This window comes from Pistacia vera, unplaced genomic scaffold (assembly GCF_008641045.1).
Source record: "Pistacia vera cultivar Batoury unplaced genomic scaffold, PisVer_v2 Contig663, whole genome shotgun sequence".
In the NCBI taxonomy this organism is placed as follows: domain Eukaryota; kingdom Viridiplantae; phylum Streptophyta; class Magnoliopsida; order Sapindales; family Anacardiaceae; genus Pistacia; species Pistacia vera.
The window spans coordinates 297377-325099 of record NW_022196516.1 but is presented as its reverse complement, the minus strand read 5'-3'; the positions used below and the strand labels follow the sequence as shown (position 1 = coordinate 325099).

The following is a 27723-nucleotide window of genomic DNA, read 5'->3' as shown; positions in this document are numbered from 1 at the left end:
TAAATCATATTATACTAATCTTTTTTCATGCAATTTTGCACAACAAATATCATTTAGTTTCGTCTTTGTAATCTACTTTGAAACTGTGTAAGAAAAAAAATGTACATGGTCCGAGTTGTAAGTAGTTCTCAAATAAATTTAACCAAGGCATAATGACCCTTATAAATGTTCAAAAACAGTTTAGCGAAAATTTTGAACTAAGTATCAATGTACGCTTTTCAAACTTGCTTACCATGTAATTGATTTGTACATGCCATAGTAGATTGAGATTCGTGGAATCCTAGAATTATAAATTTTTAATTGAAATAGGAGTTCGGCAACTTTTCATCCTAGTCTATAAAAGATAATAGCTCTTGTAGTCATGATTCTGGCACTATTGCATTAATCTCTATCATTAATTCAAAATTATAATATAAACAATATCATAAATAGTATTACAAATCATCATATATATTAGTAGTAATATCTGTAATATATATATATAGCAATGTTGTAAAAGGAAAGAAAATGATTTTGTTAAAGAATAAATACCATATTTGTAAACATTTGCTTGATAGTGGAGTTGAGGTCCTCCTTCCAAAAATATTCTGGGTCATCCTCTCTCGTCAATTGTACTCTCTTTAGCAAAGGTGTGCTTAAGACTCCCTGAGAGAAGATCTTTAATTTTGGACATTGACTCACAATAACTTGCTCCAAACAAGGGAATTTGAAGGAATAATTGGTTGAGCAAAAGAATGTGAGGCTTGATAAACAGTAAAGCTCCAAAACTTTCAATTGGCCAAAAACAATATCCTCTTCTTTGTCCCCCTCCTTGGCTATTATCTCTGTCACTAACTTGCAGTCTCTTATTGTCATTGTTGTGAGATTAACAAGAGCTTTGGCTGCTGAGCATGCAAGTATGTTGACTAGTCCATCACAGCTCCAAGTCTCCAGAGTTGTAAGATTTTTGAAAGACATTGCGGTTGGCATCAAAATTGTCAAATGACGGCATCTAACTACTTATAGAGTTTGAAGATTTTGAAGAAATGTGTCCCCTTGTAAATCTTGTTTCCATATATGTCCTTGTTCATAGGGGAATAGGTCTTTGAAACTACTATCATAAAACAAAAGTGATTCCAAACAATTTAACCTTTGAAGGAAACCAGACAGAGAAGCAACAGATTCATCATCAAAGTTACCCAGAAAAAGTTCTTTAAGTTTGTCAAAGCTCTTAGCTAAATCACAGTGGAGGAATGTCAATTTGAAGTCATGTGCATCTAAACCCAACACTTCCAAATTCGGTATGACCTGAGAATTGATGAACAAGCAAATAAGTAGGTGTTAGCATTCACTCATCAACAAGTTCACCGATATACACAAAAATACTACGATTTTTTCATATATATGGTACAGGTGTCACAAGTTATCATTATTGAGAATGCAAACTGTACTCAAACAACAAACAAATGCTGGATTCTTAGTTTCTAACTGAAACTGCAAAAGTTTGTCATGTTTCGCACCCAAAATCAAGTTGCAAGTCAAGTGGCATAAGGTAGTTAGGCAAGTTGATCAAGTTGTTGAAGGTTGTTATGCAAGTTGGTCAAGTTGCTGAACAAGTTGATTTACTTCCCAGCAAAATCAACGGCAGTCAAGAATTTTTTTGTTTTTCTGTTACAACTTAATGGTTGATATCTTCTTCCATTTTTTGTTCAGTCATTTACAATATAAAAGAACATCCCCTGTACTTGAAAACAATTAATGAAAAATAGTTGCCATTTCTACCTTGTTTCCCTATTTTTTAAATTCTTAGATCACCAAACCTTCACTCTAAACTGCCTTTACAATCATTAATTAGTAGTACAACTAATTATAAGCAAGTAGAAACATATATAACCAGATCTTTAATTTGGAAATAATGTAAATGGAAATGTACAAGGCAAAAGGTCTTATTTACTTTTATGAGCCAAATTTTAATGCAGGAAATAAGAATTTGGTTTATGATGTGTGGGTTTGATATTACCAACAAAATTTCTCCAAATGATTATGTTATTTAGATATTTCAAATAACTAAATAAATAAATATGTTATAATGTTAATATACACTTTAAACAGGAATTACATAAATGAACAACAATTTTTAATCAGCAAAATGAATAATATCTCACAGCTGAAACATTCAATTGATTATTATACATCAACTCGATGGATTTAAAGAGAAAAAATATTATCAGATTAAGCGATGATCAGATTAATCTGAATGATCATAAACATGTTGCATTTTTTAGTGAGTATGGATGAAATTGAAATCATACCTTTTCTAACAGAAAAATGGCAGGTTGGCTTTCCCCATCATCTTTCCTTTGGAGGCTAGGAAATTCTGAAGCATATATTTTTATCTTCTTGCAGCCATACACAGCCACAAGTTTTAGCATTGGCCACTCTATTGTATGGAACCCTGGGTAGAAACATTTGAGTTCTGGTAAATTATGGAGAGAGAATTTTGTTAATTGTGGAAAAAAAAATCTAGGGGCCCCGTTAACTTCCTCCTCAGAAACAATTTTCTCCAACCCACAGGAGGCTAAGTGAAGGTGATTAAGTTGCACGAGACCAGTAGCTATAGTAACCGGAAAGGCACTTCTCATACTCCAACAATTTTCCACGGTTAGCTCTTTCAGATTGTGAAAGGTGAGAAGTCCGTGAGAATTAGATGGAACAATAGTCTTTAACTTTTCACAGAATTCGACTCTCACTTCTTTTAGTTTGCAAAAGGATTCCACATGGAGTTGTTGGTTGTTCCATATCAATTGCAAGTTATCCAAATGTAATAGTACCATCACCTCCAAGCTTGGAAAAGCAACCTGTAGCAAACAATCCATGATGTCAATATTTTTGTATAAAAGACCCACAATCTTACGATGAGAAAGATGTCCAAATATTATGTAAGGTTGATTTGCTCTCAAAATCGAAAAACGTTTTGAAAGCAATAGGCAACATAATTTTTTAGTATAAAGATAAATCATCTTTTCATCAAAAAGAGGGTTTATATCAATAAAGTAGTTCTCCCAGTTCAATTCTTCTTTAGGTTCTTCTCTCACCGTGCCTGGAGAAAAAGATTTGCAGAAGAATGTCTTCAAATTAGAGCAACCATCAATATGAAGTTCATTTAAAGACGGGAATTCGATTGAATTTCCGATGCCAAAAGTCACAAGTTTTGGCAGAACTTCAAGCTTCAGGTAGAATAGTTTCGGAAAACTCATATCAATTATCCTTTCTTCTCCTTCCTCCCCTTTTGAGTCAATTATTACTTCCATTGACTTACAGTTGCCTATCACAAGTTTATGGAGTTGGTTAAGACTTCTGACCATGGAGGATGAAAACAAAAATTTCAAGCCATTACACTCCTCCACGGTTAAGCTTTTTAAGCATTGACTATAAGAAGACATTGTCAAAGGTTGATCAAGCCATGTATTCTCAATAGTAATTGAGCACAGTTTCAAGTTCTCCAATCTTGGAAAGACAACCTGTGGAAATAAACCTTGTTCGTAAACATAACTTATAAACTAATAAGAAAACTCCTTTTTACATCAAAATAAAATAAAAGATGAAAAATACAAAACATACCCTCATGTCAGAGTCAATCTTTATGAATTGTGATAGACGTTGTAGTGTTAGAGAACACAATTGATTGAACTCAATCTTATCATTTGTTTCAATTTCATCACCATGGTCTTTACTTTCTTCACCAAAAATCTCTTTTAGGTTCTTACAATCAGTTACTTCAATTTGTTGTAGCTGAGTAATGTTTCTTGCCACCGAGGATGCAAAGAGATACTCCAATCTATCACATTTTTCTATTTTCATTATCCTTAATTCGCGGAACGACCCTGCATTGAGTTGGCTATGACATATCTTCTCCAAATTAATCAAATTACGAAGGATCAAGGACTCCAATTTGGGAAATGCTAGATTCCAAGCAACTGACTTAATGATATATAAAAGCTCCAGACAATTTTTTACAAGCAGATGCTTCAAATGTGGAAAACCATCCATATCGAGTTCATAAAGAACATTTCTAACACCATTCATTTCCTCTAGAGAAAGATCTTCAGTCATCTTCAACAAATTTTTAATCCCAGGCCCCAAATAAATGCTATTGTTGATCTTGAGTTTGAATGTTCTTGAAGTTGAAAGGTCATATTTACCGGACCACTTCCATTTTTCTCCTATAAATACCTTATAACTTTTCAACTTCTTAAAGAACAAGTCTCGTGGCATAACTCCAACATCCTGAATATGAAGATGTAAAGCTGTTAGGTTAGACAACTGCTTTAACTCTCCAAGACTAGCATTTCTTCGTCCTTGATTATCGACTCCTTCAACCTCCCATTGAATAGAGGTATTGCCCATATATAGTTCTTCTAATTGAGACAAGCAGGAGATGACATTTGGTGCAATGTATCTAAGGTTTAAACAATGGCTCAAATCTAACAACTTCAACCGAGTCAACTGTCCGATTTCTCCAGGCAACTGTTCAATATCAGATTGTAGAAAGCTAAGGATCTCTAATGTCTTTAGCTTTCCGACTATTGCTACATCTCCTAGCCGGTTTCTATCCAAACACAATGTTCGAATGTTCTTCAGGCAATAAAGTGATGAAGGCAATGACAAGAATTGTATTCCGCTCAAATCTAAAACTTTCAATTCTTCCATTCCTTCAAAAAAAGTATCTGGGATTTGTAGATTTTTGTTAGTTATATCTAGCAAAAAGAACTTGAGTTTTGGACATTCCAACTTTTCGGGAAGCTCACCATAAATATCTTCAGACGGCAAAGATATAGCGGTTGAATCTTTTTTCTCCTCCAATACTTCCTTCAAGCCAGTGACATTTTGAATATTAAACATGAACTTATCTGTTGAGGCAATCGATACAGCAACAGCATGAATAATGTCATGCATTTTAACTCTGTCGTCATCGTCATCGTCATCCAACAATAAACAAGAAGCTTTCAGATGATCAATCAACCTCTGCAATCTATTCCTTCCTTCTTCTAATGTATAACCATCTCCAAAAAAACTCCAACCCATACTATATTTCAATAAGTCACCTATGGATATACTGCTGCTTGCAGTTACTAGAGCACAAAGAAGAAAGAGTGCTTTTGCTTCCTCATTTTTCAAAAAATTGTAACTCAGTTCTATAGTAGAGTACAAAGTTTCATCCATATCTAGAATGCATCTTGGATTGGACCTGTTTAGTTGAACCGAGGCGTCTTTCCAAGCATGAAGACTCTCACTTTTCAATGCATTTGCAATTGTTGAAATTGCAACCGGTAGACCTGCACATTTTGTAACTATCTGAACTGCTACAGGATGAAAATCAAGGCTTTCTGCAGAATCACCCACTATCTTCCCAAACAAATTCCATGAGTCTCCATCAGATAAAGGATGAACAGGGATGTTCTTCAGAATCTTCATATCTTTTTTTAATACATCCAGATTTCTAGAAGTTAGCAATACCACGCATCGCCTCACCTTGTCATCTTTTCCTTGTTTGTCAGCTCCCCTGGAAGGAATTCCAATTGCATCCAAGTCGACTCTTGTCCATATATCATCGAATATTACAAGTACATTCTTCTCCTTCTTTATCCTATTCCGTAGTAAACCACCTCTCTGATATTCACCCTCCTGCCCAAATTCCAGGCCTAAATCAAAAGCTATTTTTTCTTGAACGTTTTTGTAGTCTGGGGTTTGTGTTACCTCAGCCACGGCCACCTCATCAAATAACTTGTTTTCCCTGGCCAGCCAAGCTACTTTTCTGACCAGTGTGGTTTTGCCCACCCCTCCCATCCCATACACCCCAATCATGTTAACATTAACATCCTTCAATGTGTCCATAATTTCTTGCAAAACTTGCATTCTAGAATCAAAGCCCTCGTAGCCTCTAACATACATGGATTCTGTCCTCTGTAGAGCAGGACGGTAGGAAACATGACTGAAGTTTCCTTTCCTCAAGAGATCCGCACCATCAATTGTGGCGTTCATTGCTTTTTTGCCAAGCCTGTAACGTTGAATCAAATTAGGACATGACGCCAATTTGAAACAGCCGCCCTTGTTTGCTTTATCTTCATCCTCAATGATAGATTTTGCTACCTCTTCAGTGAACTCATGCACGTCACTCAGCCATGTTGTAACAAGTTCATAAATCTCTTCCCCTTGTCTTTCAGCAGACTCTGCAGGTTTCTGCACCATTTGTCTTTTATTTCTGAGCTCCAGAACTTGTTTCTTGAGGTTGTTGATGTAGTTCTGGTACTTGAACACATAAGAGATCTGCTGTTTAAGCAAACCATATATATCTGATGTAGCCTCTTTTACAACTTCTGTGCTAGCAGCCACAGCTATTTCTTGAGCCATTGCCTAATTCTTGTGAGATGTTTATAACACTGGATATAAAGAAAAAAGTGAGAAACGGTTGATAGGAAACAAAGAAATAGAAACAGAGTTACTAAACAAAACACTTACAAGGAAAGCTGGGTGAACAGAATCTAGCTTTAAGCAAACAGATGTCTGCTAGACAAGTGCACTCGGAGCTATCTCTCTCTCAAAGCTGCTCAAGGACCAGTAGTTGTGTGTTTGATTATCTTTTCTGCAAGCAAGAATCAAACAGACATGTAGTTATTAATCCCATACATCTATTAATATATATTTTTTGCTATTAATTTCAAGCTGAAAATAATTTATAACCATTCCATGGCCTCTATGATAATGTTTTTGGTATTGTTGTATTGGAGATTATATGCAGTATTAGAAACATGATATCTCGGATGGCCATGATTTATGAATATTATGTGCAGATAAGAAATTAATATTAAGTGGGAGAGATAAGTATGCAATAATGCAACAGTTGAATTGAGTAATTATATATCTTGTTTCTATCTATCTTAAAACCTTATTTAGCCAATGAATGAGGCAGCAAACACTAATTTTGGTACACCCACTAACTACTGCTAATCATCTTAAAGGAAGCGACATATTTATGAATACTGGATATAAAGATAAAAGTGAGTAAAATAAACAGAGTTAATAAGCAAAATACTTGCAAGGAAAGCTCCGTAAACAGAACCTTAGCTTCAACCAAACAGATCTCTGCTATCAGAATCAGAAAAGTTAGAGAAATTTTTTTTTTTTTTTTAAAGGTAAATTTATGGATACTGAATATAAAGTACAGAGAATTGAAAGTGAAAACGAGTTAAATTTATGGATACTGAATATAAAGTACAGAGAATTGAAAGTGAAAACAAGAGTTAAGAAAAAACGCAGAAGAAGGATAAGAGTAAAACAAGTGCAGCTTAATGGCTTAATCTGAGAGTAAAAGCAAAGTATTCAAGGAGCAGATTGAGTGTTTGTTTCTCTTCTTTGTGAGCAAGAATAAGCAACAAAGATTAATAAAGTCTTTGTTTAATTTAAGAAACAACTCTATATTCATACAAAAAGGTCTCGTAGGAATGGATTTTGGAGAAATGATGTTTACCGAGGATTCAACGGTCAACTAACAAATATTTGTATAATTTAACACAATTTGAACTATATAAAATTATAATACAGTTAAGGAGGTAAGCATGTATAATTTATATGAATAAAGAATGAGCACTATAATAATACCTGTAAAACAATGGACCAGTCAAATGAAACTTTACTTTAAGCAAACAAAATCACTTATAAACTTACGAGAAACAATATATAGTATTGAATTTGAAACAATCTTAGAGACTAATAGAAACCAAAGAGTAAACAATCACACCCAAATAACATAAACAATAAAGAGAAAACACATGCGCGATTTATCTTGATTTACCCTAAAAATGTTATATCTAGTAGAATAAATATTATTGAAATATCTCTTCACCTCTCTCGTTATAATAAATATATTTACCTATGATTTGTTATATCACTCATACAAGAAAATAATAAATTTATATACTATGTTTAATGAAAAAAACTTAATATTACTGGGATTTCATTTCCTAAGCTGTGCCCCTTATTGTTGAAGCATTGGAAATTATATGCACTAGTAGAAATTTGAAATTGTAAGAAGAGATCAATGTGACAATCTGACATTCTAAACCTAATAAAACATTGTCCATGAGAAGGCCATAACTTTGTCACGTGACGGCAACCGACAAATGCCTTGGTGCAAGAAATGAACTTGGAGAAAGTGCAATTATCTGTATAATGCATTAACAAATTGAATTATCATAATATAAGATACCAAGCAAGCGTAGATTAAGGATCTAACACATAAAGATCAAACACCACCAACCTTTAGTTATTTTCTCATTTTAGTGATTTCAAAGACAGTCAAGTCTTTTAATCTAAAGCTTCAAATTCCTCTTCTTCATCCTTTTAAGGTGGAGTTTTATGAGTTACAAATACACATCCTAATACAAATGCTTCCTAATATGTTCCTTTTGTTGAGTTACACTTCTAAATATTCTTTTAAATTCTTTAAATCAGATATGGTATGTCTCTATGTACTACGCTGATAAAAAAATTTAAAAATTGCTTCAGAGTCATTCTTCGTAAATCAATTTATCGAACATGTGTGCATAAGTTAATCAAGAATCCTAAGTTTGAATAATTTATACACTACCCTAAGATTACTAACAATTAACAATGTAGAAAAGTAAATAACAGAACAAACACATAATCAACACAACGATATACGTGGTTCAACCAAATGGTATGTGTCCACAGGAGATGATGATGTTTTCATTGTATGAAAAAGAACAATTTTACAAACATACTCCCACATCCCCCACAATAGTCTAGTTACGAGTTTTTTTATTCAATTTGAAGCCAAATTCAATCCGAGAGAAATTCAAGCTTAATTTAGTCGTAAAGAGTTATCTCCAAAAGTGTTATTATTATAAAAGCACAAACTCTACTCTCTCCACCAATAAGCTCTCAACAGCTATCATCTTTCAAATTGAGAATTCTGAAATGCGGAAAATTTTTATTTTAAAATGGGAATCTACAACAAGTGTTTGGGCCTTGGCTAACAGAGAGTGAGAGAGAGAGTTGATTGGATTCAAAGGGGGCTAGGGTTATTAGTTAATCGGGTGTGATTCTTCATTTTTATTAGGTTTAAAGGTAAATATGATCTATAAATCTAAGGATATTACTGATTCAATGGAATACTACCTTGCCTTGGAGAGTGGATGTAGGCCTTGAGTGTTGAATCACCATAATTGATTGTCTCTTTTATTTTTCTTGTTTTTCTCTTTATCTTGATGCCTATTGATTGTTTTCTGGTTGATTGTTTCTTAATCTTGTTGAGATTGTTCATCTGAGAGCATAATTTTATTATTTTTGATCCAAGAAACTACAGAGAGTAATAGTATTAGTAGATTGATAAAGTCTTTCTTTAATTAATTATTTAAGAAACAACACTATATTTATAAAAAAATATAAAGACAAAAATGCCTCGGAGGAATGGATTTTGGAGGCTTCAAGGGTCAAGTAACAAATATTTGTTTAATAAGGGGCTCAACTTATAGGTAATGCATGATTAATCTATTACAATTTTAAGTATATAAAATTATAATATGTATTACAGGTCAGCATCAATAATTTGTATGAATAAAGAATGACCACTATAAACTATTCTTTAATAATACCAGTAGAACAATTAACAGAAAACAGGGGAATGGAAATAGAGGAGCTCTGTTTTGCTTTGTTTATTCTCGGTTTTGATTGATAAAGAGTTTAATGAAAGTATGTGTCTTGTTAGTGTCATGTTGTGTGGAGAAATGTTTTGATGTTATCATCCCTCACCTCCCACAAGTTTTGACATAATTTCTTCAATCCCCTTGATATAAGATATCGTCGTTTAGGCCATCAACTTATATATAGTAAACACCTTAAATTCCATTTTCTCTTTACCGAAACAAACCCTTCAATTTCTTTCCAGTTTCTCAACAAATCCCATCACTTTCTTTCTATTCTCCTATGAATCAAATAAATCCTTTCACTTTCTTTCCATTTTCCCTTCAACCTAAGTTACCTAACAAATAACAATTATACGTATTAAAAAAAAAAAAAAAAAAAATTCCTAAGTATAAAAAATCTAAAGTGATTATTACTGTAAACCCCTCGGATTTTCCCTAAAACCGATAAATTCTCTATTTTGTAAACCTAAGTGATAGTTCTATCAAGTATTTTATTTGAAGCTTCCAATTCTCTATTCTTTTATCCTTTACTCCATGCAAATTTAATTTTAAAACTTCCCAAAGATGATTTCTTGTTGTCTTACTGAAAAAGGGTTTTTATGGCTTTATAGATGAAATTGTTCCTCCTGGAAATATTATCTAAGAATGAAGTGAGTCCTGATCATAATGCTTTTCTAAATAATGTTTGAATGCCTGCTTTGGAAATAATACGAAATAAAAGTATTGAGCAGTAAAGTATTTTATTGTATTGTTTGATAAGACAAAAAGTAAAAGTGGAAAGCTGACATTATACACAATATCTTTATTTGATTTTGCTTTTGACGTTTCACAAAAGGATATGTTTACTTAACCATTGCCCCTTCTATGATTAATGACATGGATCTTGATTTAGAGTTATCTGTATAGGGATATGGTTGCCTCCAGGAAAGGACAAAATAGTTTTGAGAGAGAGAGCAATAATTGAGTATGAAAACAACTACCAATTGAGTAAAGTAGATTTAATGAATCAAGTAAAGTAAAAACTTTAATCAAAGTAGGTGGTCGTGACAAACGTGGGAAGTGGAAACAGAGGCCCATCATTCAACAAGAAGGAAGACCAAGACTTTAGTAATTGTCATTTTAATCTTAGTTTTGAAGCAGTTTGATCCATGAATCTTTTTAACCAATGCAAAGCAACAATCCACGACACATGAATCTTTTTGTTTTATATTTACACAAATTTATATAATCCAAGAGGTAGCAAGTTTCTTCCAATGGGTTGTACTGAAAATTAATTGGGATGGATAAGTATGCAACAGTGGAATTGAGTAATTTTATATCTTGTTTCTATGTATCTTGAAGCCTTATTAGCCAGTGAATGAGGCAGCAAACACTACACCCACTAACTACTGCTAATCATCTTAAAGGAAGCCACTTAATTATGAATACTGGATATAAAGAAAAAAGTGAGAAAAAGAAAGAGAGTTAATAAGCAAAATACTTACAAGGAAAGCTCCGTAAACAGAATCTTAGCTTCAACCAAACAGATCTCTGATATCAGAACCAGAAAAGTTGAGAATGATGCTGGATACTATCCTTCGTTTTTTTTTTTTTTTTTTTTTTTTTTTTTTTTTTTTTTTTGTGGATACTGAATATAAAGTAAATGTGATTAAATGACAGAGAATTGAAAGTGAAAACAAGAGCAAAGAAAGAACGCAGAAGGAAAAGAGTAAAACAAGTGCAGCTTAATGGCTTAATTTCTGAGAGTAAGAGCAAAGTATTCAAGGAGCAGATTGAGTGTTTGTTTCTCTTCGTTGTGAGCAATAATAAGCAACAAAGATTGATAAATAAAGTATTGGGTAGATTTTTGCTGCAGATTTTTTTTTCTTTTGAAAGGAAAGGAAGACCAAGACTTTAGTTGTAGAAATGGACAAAATAGTTTTGAGAGAGAGAGAGCGAGCGAGCAATAATTGTGTATGAAAACAACTACCAATTGAAGAAATAAAAAGTCAAGTTAATTCAATTAATCAAGCACAAGTACATGGCAACCCTACAATAACAAAAGCGTGCAGTGTTAGGCCTCGTTTTCTCTACGGAGCAATCAAGAATGTGCCTTGTCACTGTCATGTTGTGTGGCCGCCCACCTACCGCCCGCTTCTCATTAAAAGAAGAAGAATCAAACGGTAAGAAAAATATATAATAATTTCTTATATATCTTCTCATTAAAAGAAGAAGAATCAAACGGTAAGAAAAATATATAATAATTTCTTATATATATATAGTTTTAGAAAAAAAATTTACTTACTGATATTATAATTATATACTTAAAAGCCATTATATTCTAACAGCACAGAAAGTAGAAAAATCTAATTGGAAACCAAAATTCCTCTTGCCTGATGAAAGTTAAATGAAAGTTTTGACAGAAAACAGGGGAATGGAAACAGAGGAGCTCTGTTTTACTGTTTTTATTCTCTATTTTGATAGGCAAAAATGGTTGTAGGAAATATAAAAACTCACTGTTATCGTTTACACTTCGTTGAAATCTTGAAATCAAAATATGATATATATGTTTACATCACTGGAAAAACATTTTGCAAACACATAATTCTAACAATCTGAAGCAAAGATCTCCACGTTATCACGTCCATATACCTTAAGCTCTTCTAATTAGAACACTACTGATAATTAATTTATTAACCCCACAATATTAATTTTAAGACATTGATTCTAATTTGGTATTTCACCAGATCAGATTAATTATTGCTATTGAGCTGCCACATCACTTATACTTAAGGATTTTAACATGTCTTCCGTAGGGGTGCTTCTCCTCCTTCTCCAGCTGGCTTGGGTGAGTCTTGCGCCAGATCGGAGTCAGGACTGGGTTCCAAGTCTCCTGATGCCGAAGGAGTTTTGGACGGTGGTTATCCTCCTGGTGATGTAACTATCTGTTGGTTATTTCGGTGATGTACCTGGCTTCGATGGGACCTTAGGTGATATAAATTACCTGAGGTCCCATCGAACTTTCTCAACATCTTATTTTGATGAAACCTATTACGCTCAAATTAATCATATCCATATATTTATTAGCAAATGCAGAGCAGAACTGAGAGGTTATTAGTCTTGTAGCATTGACTGAAAGAAATGCAGCCAACGAAAGCAGCAAAATTCTGAAAGAGATTTGAGTCAAGAAAGCTGATCTCAAGAGCTAGCAATTGATAAGTGACTCTGCAGCCAATGCAGGAGCAGCTTGAGTTATAGATAGCAGTCCCTAATCTCTTAATTAAAAGTTGCTTACTCCACACACAACATTCTGTCTTTCAATACTTGGGATCTAAGACATTTTATTGGTAGCTTCACTGAATCATATGAGGAGAAACTCCTCTAAATTGCTTGGTAATTAATATTGTCATTGAACATCCATGACACCCCACAGGAATATTCATTTATGATGACTGGTCGCAGCTGGTAATTCAATCTCTCACCTTCAATTAAAAAAAAAAAAAAAAAAAGTTGTAGATTGTACTATAGTAATAAACCTTTGAAGAGATCTAATTAACATAAGCAAGACGAATATATATGTAATAAGATTTAATTAGGGGCATGATTTGTTGTGTTAATGAACAGTATCTCAACAGCTGCATGCATGCACATTGATTGTTGTGTACAAGCTTTGGCCCAGTTCTTAAATTACAATGAGACACACAGATACCTACTGCCCATTCTCCATAGGTCAATGCTAGAATCAAATATCTTATTCTAATAACCCTCTATCCCAACTACCTGTTGAACTCGAATCTTACTTATAAAACAAAATAATAAATAAAATCAAGAGTGAAGAAATAGTAGTGTACCAGTAAGGACGAACGGATTCTATATCTTTTGAAGAATAAGAGTTTTTGGATTGTTTTGGCCTGAGAAATGAATCACTTGGTTGCTAGAGAAGAATTATGTGACCCTCAGGAGAGGAGGAGCAGTAAAAGATATTAGGCGCCAAAATAAACGGAAAACAGTAAGGAATCTTTCTGCTTTCTGCTTTATAAACGGAAAAGAGCTTTTTGCTTTTCTTCTCCAAGAAAACACAGGAAGATCAAGTTGAGACTTGAGAGTAATTAACAACACATTAAGAAACAACCAAGAAGACGCAATGTGTATGATGATTGCTGTTGATTTACATGAATAAAGCTAGCATGACAAACGTACAATAACAACAGTGTACAGTGTGAGGCCTTGCTTTTTTTACAGAGCTATCAAGTATGTGTCCTGTCACTGTCATGCTCTTCTCAATTGCTGGTAATTAATATTGTCATCGGACATCCTGTTGGATATGGTTGGTTCTTTGCAAGGTATGACGAGTTATCGGCTTACATTGTTAATGCGACACCAAGATAACAATAAACACACAAATTAATACGTATAATTTATCTTGATTCACACAATTAACAAACTACGTTCAGCAGAGTCAATATTATTATAATACTATCTCACCTCTCTAGTTATAATAAAAATAATTTATCTTTACAAGATAAAACTATGTTTATATACTAGGTTTAAAAGATAAAATTTAGAATTACAAAGATCTCTATTCTTAAGTTCAAACCCAATAAAGAATTAATAATTTAAAGAAATCTTTTAGCGGTTATACTTGAAAAAAGCTCAAACCGCCTATGGGCCAAGGGCGCTGCCCCCTGTACCCTCGTCTGCTCATCGAAAGGCCGCCCAATCTACTTTCTGGGCAACGGGACTTCCAAATGTGTCTGTGTAGCCCATTAATGTTGAAGTGGTCGACAACTCCAACAATTCGAAGGTCCTATTCAATTATTTGGCTTACGTTGATGAATTGATAATTGATTTGCAAATATTTGGGTTTGGGTTGGGTTAGATCGGGTTAGCTCAAATAGGGTTAAGTTTACTATTGTATGCATATTGCAATAGTGATAAACTTAAGTGAGAAAAACTATCATAAGAGAGGTGAGGAAGAATGAACTGCCGTGATTATTGAGTATTACAGCAGCTTTCTGAAACTCAGTAAAATCTTCATTGTCTAGAATGTTTGATGTAATTCTTATATTGGAACGAATTAGGATAAATCGTGTGCCTTTTTTACTTTTCAACGTTAATTATTGTGTTTGTTTTGTCGGTATTTTCAACAACCACCACGTGAATATTAATTTATGAAGGCATGTGGCTGGTCGCAGCTGGCAATTCAATTTCACACCTGCAATAGAAAAAAGTTGCAGATTGTACTATAGTGATAAACTTTGAAGAGATCTAATTAATATAAGGGAGACGAATATATATATGTGATAAGATTTAGTTAGAGGCATGATTTGTTGTGTTAATAATAAGATTTTTCTTGTGTTACTCTGATATATATACAGTCTAGCTTCTCAACAGTAGAGGCATGCAAATTGATTGTCGAGTTCAAGCTTTGGCCCACTTCTTAAATCACAATCAGACAAACAGATACTCACTGCCCATTCTCCATGGGCCAATGCTAGAATCAAATATCTTATTCTATTAACTCTCTATCCAACTACCTGTAAAACTAACCTTTTTGTGACACTCAATTTTTTAATTTCATTTGACTGAGTTTTAGCCCCCAGTGTAGTGTTTGTGGTTATTTGTTTCAACAACCAGATTGAGTGGCAATTAATTCTTGAACAAATTAAACTGACCCATCAACATAGACTCTTTGGATGGTTAATTTAGCTTCCATCTTGTTTGGTTAGTAAGATTCAAACATCACTTAGGGTAATTTAAAGCTTTTGAGTAAATTTTTTAACATAATTTAAAACAGAGATCCTGAATGCGGATCATCAATGATTTTCACCGTTGGAGTTTCTTTTACTATTATATCCTGGAAATTGTGGAGCCACAGTAGGTTACAATGAAACTTGTAGGCTCCATGTTCCCATTTTCATTTATTACTTATTCCTGCTGATTGGTGCTGCCACTGAAAGCTTTTAAAATTGTCACTTGCTAGTTGGCACGGATCTGCTAGTATAATAATCACGTTTACTGATGAAAGCTACATTTCTCTGATGAGACATTAAAACAATATTTTAATGAAATAATAAATATACATTTATTTATCTGGGGTAGTACATTACACCGGAAATTTCAGTAGACACAATAGAAAAATTAATTAACACTATTACATGAACTGGTAATTTTCTCTTTTTTCTTGTAGAGACAAAATTATTGCACACTTTAGCTAACATGAAGCCTGGACTCAGATTTTTAACCTTAACTAAAATTCTTCAAGGGCACTTGGGTTTGTTGTTTCTAGTGGTCATATCAGTGTAGCACTTGCCACAAAGCTCTCTGTTGCCATAAATTCCTGGTGGAACACATTTGCATCTGTCACAGCATATAACACAAGCTCTAACACACAGATTCTTCCTGGAATGTAATTTACACCTCTTTCCACATAATAGGAGGCAATCTGCCCAAAAATGCAACAAAAAAAGGTATATATTGTCAACAAAAGACTAAAAAAAATTTGGATTTAAAGTCTATTCCTGAGTATTTTTATTGAATACATATGTTGTTATCTTTCTTTGTCCTTACTGGAGGCAATGGTGGGCTCACTGTTGGTGGTGTGGCCTTGGGTGGGCTCACTGGTGATGGTGGTGTGGCCTCGGGTGGGCTCACTAGTGGAGGTGGAGTGGACTTAGGTGGGTTCACTGGCGGAGGTGGAGTGGACTTGTGTGGGCTCACTGGTGTTGGAGTAGTCTTGGGGGCCTTCACCAGTGGTGTGTGGAGTAGCAGTAGGTGTCTTCACTAGTGGTGGAGCTGGTGCCTGTAACCAAATTTGTCAATATAAAACTCATGTAGCAAACAACTTTGTTTACTCTTACATTGTAGCTAGAAAAAAAATGACAATATTTCTACACATTTTTGAACAATGCTAAGTAAACATTGTCTATAAATTAACCTATCCAATCAGAAATTCATCTTCATTACTAGATGAAACCTACGAAACAAGCACAAAACTACACATTTAGCCTTTAAAAAATTACATGTACTCAGTGTAGAAATAGTATATTTGTGTACTTCTTCGTTAATTTTGACAGAAAATGGATAAAATAGTCAATGTAACCTAAACTATAAGATTAATTAATAAATCAAATGAATGAATGATTTCGTAAAAGATTCATTAATCTTTTTTCTAAATAAACCTTACCGTTTATTCTTCACCCCGACCCACCAACTCCCAAAGATTATTTTATAACTCCAGGGGTTTACCATAATTTTCTCATAAAAAACATCCAAGCTGTACGGCAACAGGATGGATTACAATTTGATGCATTTATAAAAAAGTAGTACAGTAACCAAGTCATGCGTATAATTAACAATCTGTGCTATATATAAAATTATAATTGACGGAAAACAGGGGAGCTTTGGAAATAGAGGATCTCTGTTTTGCTTTCTTTTATTCTCTGATTTGATTAAAGGTGAATATCAAAGCTCCTTAAAATTTATGAAAGTTAATAAAAAAATCATAAACTATTTGAAGCTAGAAAATCTCCAAGAATGATAAAAACTACAGGTTAAAAGAGTCCAAGCTTACTTAGACAGTTAAGACATTACTTTTCTAGTATTATTTCTCTGGTGGGATGCAGGTTCCTTTATTAATATATTTTCTGGCATGGAAGAATAAGATTGCAGCACATGGAGAAGAAGACAGACCATCCAACCAACATAACCAAGATAATTACAGACATCAGCATCAACCAGTCATAAGTTTGAAGATAGTGAAGTCCTTACAGCGCCAAGCTTCTTAGATTTTCTGAAAGCTTCATTGCGGCTTCATAGTCTCTGACAAAAAATTAATCCCTCAATCGGATTCAAAGTAGAAGAATAATGAGCCAGCGGTTCATAAGGCTTGAAATAAAATGAGTTTGACTGTTTTATATCTAAGTCTGTCAAGAAAACCATTCAAAATAGCAAACTAAATTAATTCATTCAACCCTTTCCACATATTTCCACAAGTATCAAGAATAGCTAATGTAGGAACTAAGAAGAATCACTGAAAATTCTGAAATAGCTAAGCACATTAAACGGTCAAGATAGTGGACAACATAAAATTCTTAAATGACTTTAAAATTAAAATATAATATGATAGATTCAGTTATTAAATAGCACAAAGTTTAGATCCCTGTCAATGGAATATAAAATGCAATGTTTAAACCTTCTCAAAAGTTTTCTACCCATAACAGTCCAAATTACTATCGAGTAAACAGTGTATAAAGAGGATACATGATTTCCGAAGAAACTGTTTGAGAATTTGCTTCATTGGCTAGCCCGGCTTCAAATTTTTCTGCCTGACCATTGTAATAGAAATGAAATCTCTGTTACTTCTCTGCAAGTTAGTATTCGATTCAGACCATTCCACATAACAAAATTATAATTTAGGAACATCTGCAAATTTTCAGCTCAAAATTTACTACAGCAATTGAATCACTAATTACAACAGAGGAAAAGTTCACTTTCCAATGAAATCTACTGCACTCTCCTCATTCATCTTAATGTATTCAAGCGGTAGATTCCCAATTGAGTTAACAGAACATGGCAATCCAAGAAGAGTTGACTATCAGAAAAGTCAATCAGCAGACCAATAAAAATAATGGAGACGTGATTATGTTCAGAACAAAACTATCAAAGACAAAAATTAAGCACAACCATGATTGGTGCAATATCAGCTTAATTGAAATCCACCCTTTCAATGCCATCAAGACCCCATTCTTTAGGTGTTGGAGTGTCATGTGCATGTTCATTGACTAAATGAAAACCACAATCAGAATGATTGTTCCCGATGATGGCCCCAAACAACAAGCATTCCACCAAGGGGAACACTAAATTTTTCTTTTTTCTAGAATGAAATGAAGTAAGAAAATTCCCAAGGCAAATTACATATTGCGTATATAGGAAATTGCTACTTCATGCATATGCCATGGTAGCCTATGAAAATAGATTCATTGAAAAATCATTCATGATAGATAATAAAATAGAAAAAGAGAGAGAGGACAAAAATGGGGGAAAAACTTACAAAAGTTAGTGGAATTCTAATATCAGACAACTGCAAGTATCTATTATCATTTTGAAGAATCATATGTTCCTCCATATTTCTAGTGTAAGGTGACAAATTTTTCACTGCACTTGAGCGGAGAAGCGCGTTCTCAAATAGTATCCATGACATAAGTACAAGAGCAAGTGCACTATAGAAGACAGCTTCGTATCTGCAAAAATTCCAAGAAAAGGGGGAAAATGCCACAAAATCATTTCCAGGAACATTTGAATTAGCACAGTATCTTACAACAAAATAAAATAAAGCACTATGACATGAGTAGTTTGAACATGTGATTTACCCTATAGATAGAAGAAGGAAGGAAGGTGCAAAGCCAAGAAATATAGAAGTAAGTCGGGAAAGGAGGCCATTTTCTGAAAAGAGTGGCAGAACCATCGAAAAACCTGTGACAAAACAATCAGATAGGGTAAATATTGACTGATAAAATAAATGCTTTGAGAAAGTTACAATTTCACAGATGCATATCAAGTTTTGATATTCGCTTATAGGGTAAACTCGTGTGGTTTTATTTTGTTTGCATTTTGGTGTACCACAGTGCAAAATCAAATAACCAAGTAATAATTGATTGCATAAAATAGCAAGTGTCAATTGGTGGTAGAGAACTTATATAAATAAGTACCAGAGACATTACAACAGAACGTCAAATAAGAAAAAGTTGTACGAAGAAAAATCTATATACAAAAGCTTCAGAAGATTTGTAGAAAAGCTATGTATAGTACAAGTCCTAATGTATAGCAGCAATTAACCAATTTATCAACCCGTGTACTGGCAGCAGTTCTTGGTTCTCTGTTCTATGAGAAGTTAACAGTGACACCATCACTGATGCTAACCCAACCAGTAGAGCCTGGAATTCATGTAGAAAGTAGAGCAATTGTTCATGTATTTAGAATAGTAGAACTTCTAATGGCTAAGACAGGACATGCTAGGCACCTGCAAGTAAAAGAGTATGGGAAATCTGGATTTTTTTTTTGTTTCATGATTACAGATACTTAGCCAATACTTCTTCCCTTCAGCATGAAAATCTAGCCATCTCGCAGCTGCCCCAATTATGATGATCATTGCCCCACTTGCGATTCTGCAAAAGTCATCACCACGCACATATTATGATCCACTCAAGTATGGCATTGAACTAAAGGAAATTATACCATAGTTTTTCCATTTTTCTCCAAGTTTTTATAATTCACTAATTCACTATACGAAGGTAAGGAAGAAATCCAATTTCAATTAGACCACAATCTTTTTGTTACTTTCTCTATTTCTTCTTAATGTCAACAGTACACCCTAACTCAAATATATACACACACTAATATAATTACAAGTATACCCTTTACCCTTTACACTGTATATATAAACATGGTTTCTAACACTCCCCCTCAAGCTGGAGCATATATATCTATCATGCCCAGCTTGTTACAAATATAGGTTACCCTTTTACTAACTAGAGACTTCGTGAAGATGTCAGCTAGTTGTTCCCCTGTTCTAACATGATTAGTAGCAATTAACTTTTGTTCAAGTTTCTCTCGTACAAAGTGACAATCCACTTCTATATGCTTAGTCCTCTCGTGAAAGACTGGATTGTTTGCTATATGTATCGCTGCTTTGTTGTCATACCACAAGTCCATAGTCCCTGGGTCACCAAACCCAATTTCTCTAAGCAGATGTCTTGTCCATATGAGCTCACACGTAACTTGTGCCATAGCCCTATACTCAGACTCTGCGCTTGACCTAGCTACAACTGGTTGCTTCTTACTTTTCCAAGAAATAAGATTTCCTCCAACAAAAACACAAAACCCAGTCATAGACCGTCTATCCACATAGGATCCTGCCCAATCAGCATCTGAAAACCCTTCTACCTTATTATGACCATGGTCACTGTAAAGAATCCCACGTCCAGTAGCTCCTTTTAGATATTTCAAGATATGGAGGACCTCATCCCAATGTGATGTCCTAGGAGAAGACATAAACTGACTAACCACACTCACTGAAAACGCAATATCTGGACGGGTTACTGTAAGGTAGTTTAACTTTCCAACAATCCGTTTGTACCTCTCTGGATCACCAAACATCTCTCTATCCTCAGCATTCAATCTCACATTAGGAACCTTAGGAGTGTCACAAGGCTTAGCCTCACTTAGACCCATTTCAGTCAACACATCTAACACATACTTGCGTTGAGAGAGAAAAATCCCTTTCTTACTCCGAGAAACCTCAACTCCGAGAAAATACCTTAAAGTACCCAAGTCTTTTGTGTGAAATTTGGAAGCCAAACAGTTTTTCAAACTCTGAATGCCAACATCATCACTGCCAGTGATTACAATGTCATCAACATAAACAACCAAAAGAATGATGCCAGAACTCGATTGCTTATAAAAGACAGAGTGATCATAAGCACTCCTATGTAAACCAGACTGAGTCACCACTTCGCTAAACCTCCCAAACCACGCCCGTGGAGATTGCTTTAAGCCATATAAAGATTTCCTCAGTTTGCATACCTTTCCTGACTCCCCCTGAGCAACAAACCCCGGAGGTTGCTCCATGTAAACCTCTTCAAGAAGATCACCATGTAGAAAGGCATTTTTTACATCAAGTTGGTGAAGAGGCCAACGATATGAAGCTGCAAGAGAAATGAATAGTCGGACAGAGGTCATTTTAGCCACTGGGGAGAATGTCTCAGAATAATCAATACCATACGTCTGGGCATAACCTTTAGCAACCAAACGAGCTTTCAACCGAGCTACAGTCCCATCGGGATTAGCCTTCACTGTGAAAACCCATTTGCACCCAATAGCCTTTTTATTTTCAGGCAACCCCATTAGAACCCATGTATCATTATGTTCTAGAGCCAACATCTCTTCTTCCATAGCCCGTCGCCACCCATCATGAGCAATTGCTTCAGACACAGAGTTGGGAACAGACATAGAGTCTAAAGAGGCAATAAAAGACTTGGAAGATGAAGACAGAGAGTGATAGGAAACAAATGAGGAGATAGGATAGGTACAAGAACGCTTACCTTTACGAAGAGCAATGGGAAGATCAGGATCATGGTCAGAGGATGGCGGAACCGGATCAGAGGACGAGGCAGTCGATAGGGGCAGTGGATCAGATGTTGCTGCAGGAGTCTCATGGTGCTGGTGAACTCTGCGAGAGTATACCTGGGTGATAGGAGGACGAGATGGTAGAGGACTATGATGGGTAATGTGGTAAACAAGAAGATCATCAGGGGGTGCTTCAAGAGAAGTAGATGAAGTGGAGGACTCAACATATGGAGTGGTTTCAAAAAAGGAAACATCAGCTGAGATGAGATACTTACCTAGGACAGGAGAAAAACAACGATAACCCTTCTGATATCGGGAATAACCCACGAATATGCACTTGAGGGACCTAGGTTCAAATTTGGATGCATGAGGTCTAACATCCTGAACAAAGCACGTGCACCCAAACACTTTAGGAGGAAGAGAGAATAAAGGCTGTGATGGAAAAAGGATGGAGAACGGGATTTGACCGCCCAAAACAGAAGAAGGCATGCGATTGATCAAGTGACATGCTGTAGAGATAGCATCTGCCCAAAATGCTGTAGAGACTTTCATGTGAAAAAGGAGAGTACGAGCAACTTCTAATAAATGACGATTTTTGCGTTCAGCAACTCCATTTTGCTGAGGTGTATAAACACATGATGACTGATGAATAATACCTCTAGCAGACAAAAAGGAAGAGAAAGGAGCAGAAAAGTATTCTTTGGCATTATCACTTCGGAGAATTTTAATAGATGAAGTAAATTGATTTTGTATTTCTGCATAAAAGGTACAAAAAATGGAGAATATTTCAGAACGATTTTTCATAAAATACAACCAAGTTACACGTGAAAAATCGTCCACAAAAATAACAAAATATCGATATCCAGACTTTGACAACACAGGGCAAGGACCCCAAACATCAGAGTGTATAACATCAAAAGGGGCTGTGGCTCTTTTGTTTATCCTAGGGCTATAGGACACTCTATGGTGTTTTCCAAACTGACACGCCTCACACTCAAGGTGTGACACTGACCCGACATTAGGATACAGCCTTTTCAAAATGGGAAGGGGAGGATGACCAAGGCGACCATGCAGTACGGATAGAGATGAATCACTGGTACACGCAATAGGTTGAGAGACAGGAGTGGAGACATCATCGAGCATATACAGGCCACCTGATACACGACCCCTACCAATAATCTGCCTCGTCCCAAGATCCTGAAATATACAATGAGTAGGAAAAAAGTAAACACCACAATTGAATGCGTTAGTAATTTGACTAACTGATAAAAGATTAAAGGGAAAATGGGGAAGACACAAGACAGAGGAAAGAGACAGAGATTGGTTGAGATGGGCGGTACCACATCCAATGGTAGGTGCAGTAGACCCATTAGCTAAAGTGACCGAAGACAAATTAGGAGAAGGTGAAAATGAGGAGAGAATACCTGTATCGCCTGTCATATGGTGGGTAGCACCAGAATCAATAACCCAGTTACTACTAGAAGTGGACAAGCAGACTGTAGGATTACCTAACTGGGTTAAAGTAGTGGTGGTCGACGGGATGGATGACTGGGAGCAAGCATTCTGAGTGAGACGAGCATATTCTGCTGCGGAGATAGTAATCTGTGATGGGGTGGGTAAAAGACCATCCTGAGTTACAACATGAGCAAACTTCTGAGTGTCTTGCATAGTCAGGGGCTTGCCATGAAGCTTCCAACAATTTTTCTTGACATGACCCTCAGCACCACAGTGAAAGCAAGTACGAGGGCCAGTACCACGATTGTTCCTAGGATCACGGCTTGTCCCTTTGTTACCTTTGTTATCACTAGACTTCATACTAGCTAGGGCCGCATGATCAACATTAGGATCCTTGAAGGTTTCCTTGTCCTTAGACAATCCTCGATCTTCCCCCTTACTAACTCTAAGAAGGCGAGCAAAGACATCCGTAAGAGAGGGAAGTGTCTCACCGGTGAGAAGTTGTGTACGAGCTATCTCATATTCCGGTCTCAACCCAGCTAGAAAACATTGCACAACCACCTGTTCTTCTTGTGCTTGCATCATTTTCACGTCAGTAGGAACAGGAAACATAGCCCTTTTTTCTTCAAAGGCTTGTTTTATCTCTGTATAATATTCGAGCAGTGTCTTCTCTTGCATAGTTGCTCGATATATCTTTAATAACAATTCGTGGGCATGAGACAAGTCTTGTTTACCAGCATACAAGAACTCTAGATACTCCCATAACTCTTTGACTGTATCACAGTGACCAATCACATCATCCACGGACGAATCAAGAGTATTCTGAATCTGATTGAAGAGCTTATCATCTTCCATGAGCCATCTCTTTCGAGTTTTACTGTCATCCTCTGTTGCCTCAGGTGGATCCTCGATTAAATGGTCTCCCATATCAATGCTGGACACATATCGTCGGATTATTCGCTTCCATTGAATATAATTCTTCTTTCCCATTAATTTTCGATCAGTAATTTTGGTGGAGGAAGTGACAATTTCAGTCACCACCTTCTTACCGTCCGCAGCCATACTGTCCAGCAAAGAACCCGTAACTCAACAGATTCACAACAACTCAAACCACCCAATCAAGCACAACAACTCAAACCACCCAAGTAAGCACAACAACTCAAACCACCAGGATTCAGAACAACGCTGGTTTCACATTTTCAACTCCAAGCCAACACAAAGCATTCCCATTTTCACACAAACACAGAACCATATTTCGGACAGAAGACCTGCAAATTTTTTTTTTTTTTTCCTGCACCAAACCAAAAAATCAAAGAAGACTCAGAATCAGCACTCGCCGGAAAAACAAGAGAACAATGAAGAGTAGAGTCAGACGTCGCCGGAAAACAGAAGCACGTCACCGGAAAATAGACACAGAGGTCAGACGTTGCTGAAAAACGAATTTATCATAACTAAGCAAAAGGAAAAGGCTTCTTAGTTTATTTTCATTTGCAACAAAAACATTAATGTCCTTATGAATTGGAAATTGAAGTTGAATGACACTTAGTTTAAATCTTAATTTTCATTTGGGGTACTATATCATACTAAAAAGTGCAAAACCAATTAAAAGTATTTATGTTATACTACCTAAAATGGAAAATTGGCCATTCCACAGTATTTGTGCACATATATAATCATAATAATCAATGATCAGATTAATTTGTATAATCATAAACATGTTGCATTTTTTAGTGAGTATGGATGAAACTTAAATCATAGTACCTTTTCTAATAGAAAAATGGCAGGTTGGCTTTCCCCATCATCTTTCCTTTGGAAGCTAGGAATTTCTGAAGCATATATTTTTATTTTCTTGCAACCATACACAGCCAAACCATTTAGCATTGGCCAATCTATTGTATGCAACCCCGAGTAGAAACATTTGAGTTTCAGTAAATTATCAAGCTGGATGTACGTTAATTGTGGAAACAAAAATCTAGGGGCCCTCTTAACTCCCTCCTTGGAAACAATTTCCTCCAACCCACAGGAGACTAAGCGAAGGTCATTAAGTTGCATGAGACCAGTAGCTATAGTAACTGGAAAGAGACTTTTCATACTCCAACAATTTTCAACTGTTAACTCTTTCAGATTGTGGAAGGTGAGAAGTCTGTGAGAATTAGATGGAACAATAGTCTTTAACTTTTCACAGAATTTGACTCTCACTTTTTTTAGTTTGCAAAAGGATTCCACATGGAGTTGTTGGTTGTGCCATATCAATTGCAAGTTGTCCAAGTGTAATAGTACCATCACCTCCAAGCTTGGAAAAAAAAACCTGTAGCAAACAATCCATGATGTCAATATTTTTGTATAAAAGACCCACAATCTTACGATGAGAAAGATGTCCATATATTGTGTAAGGTTGATGTGCTCTCAAAATCGAAAAAAACGTTTTGAAAGCAATAGGCAACATAAGTTTTTAGTATAAAGATAAATCACCTTTTCATCAAAAAGAGGCTTTATATCAATAAAGTAGTTCTCCAAGTTCAGTTTTTCTTCAGGTTCTTCTCTCACCATGCCTGGATAAAAAGATTTGCAGAAAAATGTCTTCAAATTAGAGCAACCATCAATATGAAGTTCATTTAAAGACGGGAATTCGATTGAATTCCCGATGCCAAAAGTCACAAGCTTTGGCAGAACTTCAAGCTTCAGGTAGAATAGTTTAGGAAAGCTCATATCAATTATCCTTTCTTCTCCTTCTTCCCCTTTTGAGTCGATTATTACTTCCATTGACTTACAATTGCCTATCACAAGTTCATGGAGTTGGTTAAGACTTTTGACCATAGAGTATGAAAACAAAAATTTCAAGCCATTACACTCCTCCACGGTTAAGCTTTTTAAGCATTGACTATAAGAAGACATTGCCAAAGGTTGATCAAGCCATGTATTCTCAATATTAATTGAGCACAATTTCAAGTTCTCCAATCTTGGAAAGACGACCTGTGGCAATAAACCTTGTTCGTAAACATGACTTATAGACTAATAAGAAAACTCCTTTTTACATCAAAATAAAATAAAAGATGAAAAATACAAAACATACCCTCATGTCAAAACAAATCTTCATGAATTGTGGTAGACGTTGTAGTGTTAGAGTACACAATTGATTGAAGTCAATCTTATCATTTGTTTCAATTTCATAACCGTGGTCTTTACTTTCTTCACCAAAAATCTCTTTTAGGTTCTTACAATCAATCACTTCAATTTCTTGTAGCTGAGTAAGGTTTTTTGCCACGGAGGATGCAAAGAGATACTCCAATCTATCACATTTTTCTATTTTCATTATCCTTAATTTGCTGAAAGACCCTACATTGAGTTGGCCATGACATATCTTCTCCAAATTAATCAAATTACGAAAGATCAAGGACTCCAATTTAGGAAAGGCTAGATTCCAAGCAACTGACTTAATGATACATAAAAGCTCCAGACAATCTTTTACAAGCAGATGCTTCAAATGTGGAAAACCATCCATATCGAGTTCATAAAGAACATTTCTAACACCATTCATTTCCTCTAGAGAAAGATCTTCAGTCATCTTCAGCAAAGTTTTAATCCCAGGCCCCGAATAAATACTGTTGTTGATCTTGAGTTTGAACATTCTTGAAGTTGAAAGGTCACATTTACGGGACCACTTCCATTTGTCTCCTATAAATATCTTATAACTTTTCAACTTCTTAAAGAACAAGTCTCGTGGCATAACTCGAGCATCTTGAATATGAAGATGTAAAGCTGTTAGTTTAGACAACTGCTTTAACTCTCCAAGACCAGCATTTCTTCGTCCTTGATTATCGACTCCTTCAACCTCCCATTGAACAGAGGTATTGCCCATATATAGTTCTTCTAATTGAGACAAGCAGGAGATGACATTTGGTGCAATGTATCTAAGGTCTAAACAATGGCTCAAATCTAACAACTTCAACCGAGTCAACTGTCCGATTTCTCCAGGCAACTGTTCAATATCAGATTCCAGAAAGCTAAGGATCTCTAATGTCTTTAGCTTTCCGACTATTGCTACATCTCCTATCAGGTTTCTATCCAAACACAATGTTCGAATGTTCTTTAGGCAATAAAGTGATGAAGGCAATGGCAAGAGTTGTATTCCGCTCATATCTAAAACTTTCAGTTCTTCCATTCCTTCAAAAAAAGTATCTGGGATATGTAGATTTTTGTTTGTCATGAATAGCAAAAACAACTTGAGTTTAGGACATTCCAACTTTTCGGGAAGCTCATCATAAATATCTCTATATGGCAAAGATATAGCATTTGAATCTTTTTTCTCCTCCAGTACTTCCTTCAAGCCAGTGACATTTTGAATATTAAACATTAATTTATCTGTTGCTGCAATCGATACAGCAACAACATAAATAATGTCATGCATTTTAACTCTGATGTCATCTTTATCGTGATCCAAAAATAAACAACGAGCTTT

At 35.3% G+C, this 27723-nt stretch overlaps 1 protein-coding gene across 1 annotated transcript in view; it reads right to left on the bottom strand.

Annotated features, from left to right (window-relative positions):
• Positions 1 to 604: 604 nt before the first annotated feature.
• Positions 605 to 27723, bottom strand: part of LOC116112566 — a 48849-nt gene continuing 21730 nt past the window's right edge. Inside the window, exons 2-4 of the mRNA XM_031398694.1 lie at positions 3000 to 3500; positions 2730 to 2837; positions 605 to 1287 (exon numbers count right to left, since the gene is read on the bottom strand). Of these exons, the coding sequence (XP_031254554.1) occupies positions 1000 to 1287; positions 2730 to 2837; positions 3000 to 3500 (897 nt within the window). The 3' untranslated portion in view covers positions 605 to 999. The remainder of the gene's footprint in view (positions 1288 to 2729; positions 2838 to 2999; positions 3501 to 27723) is intronic.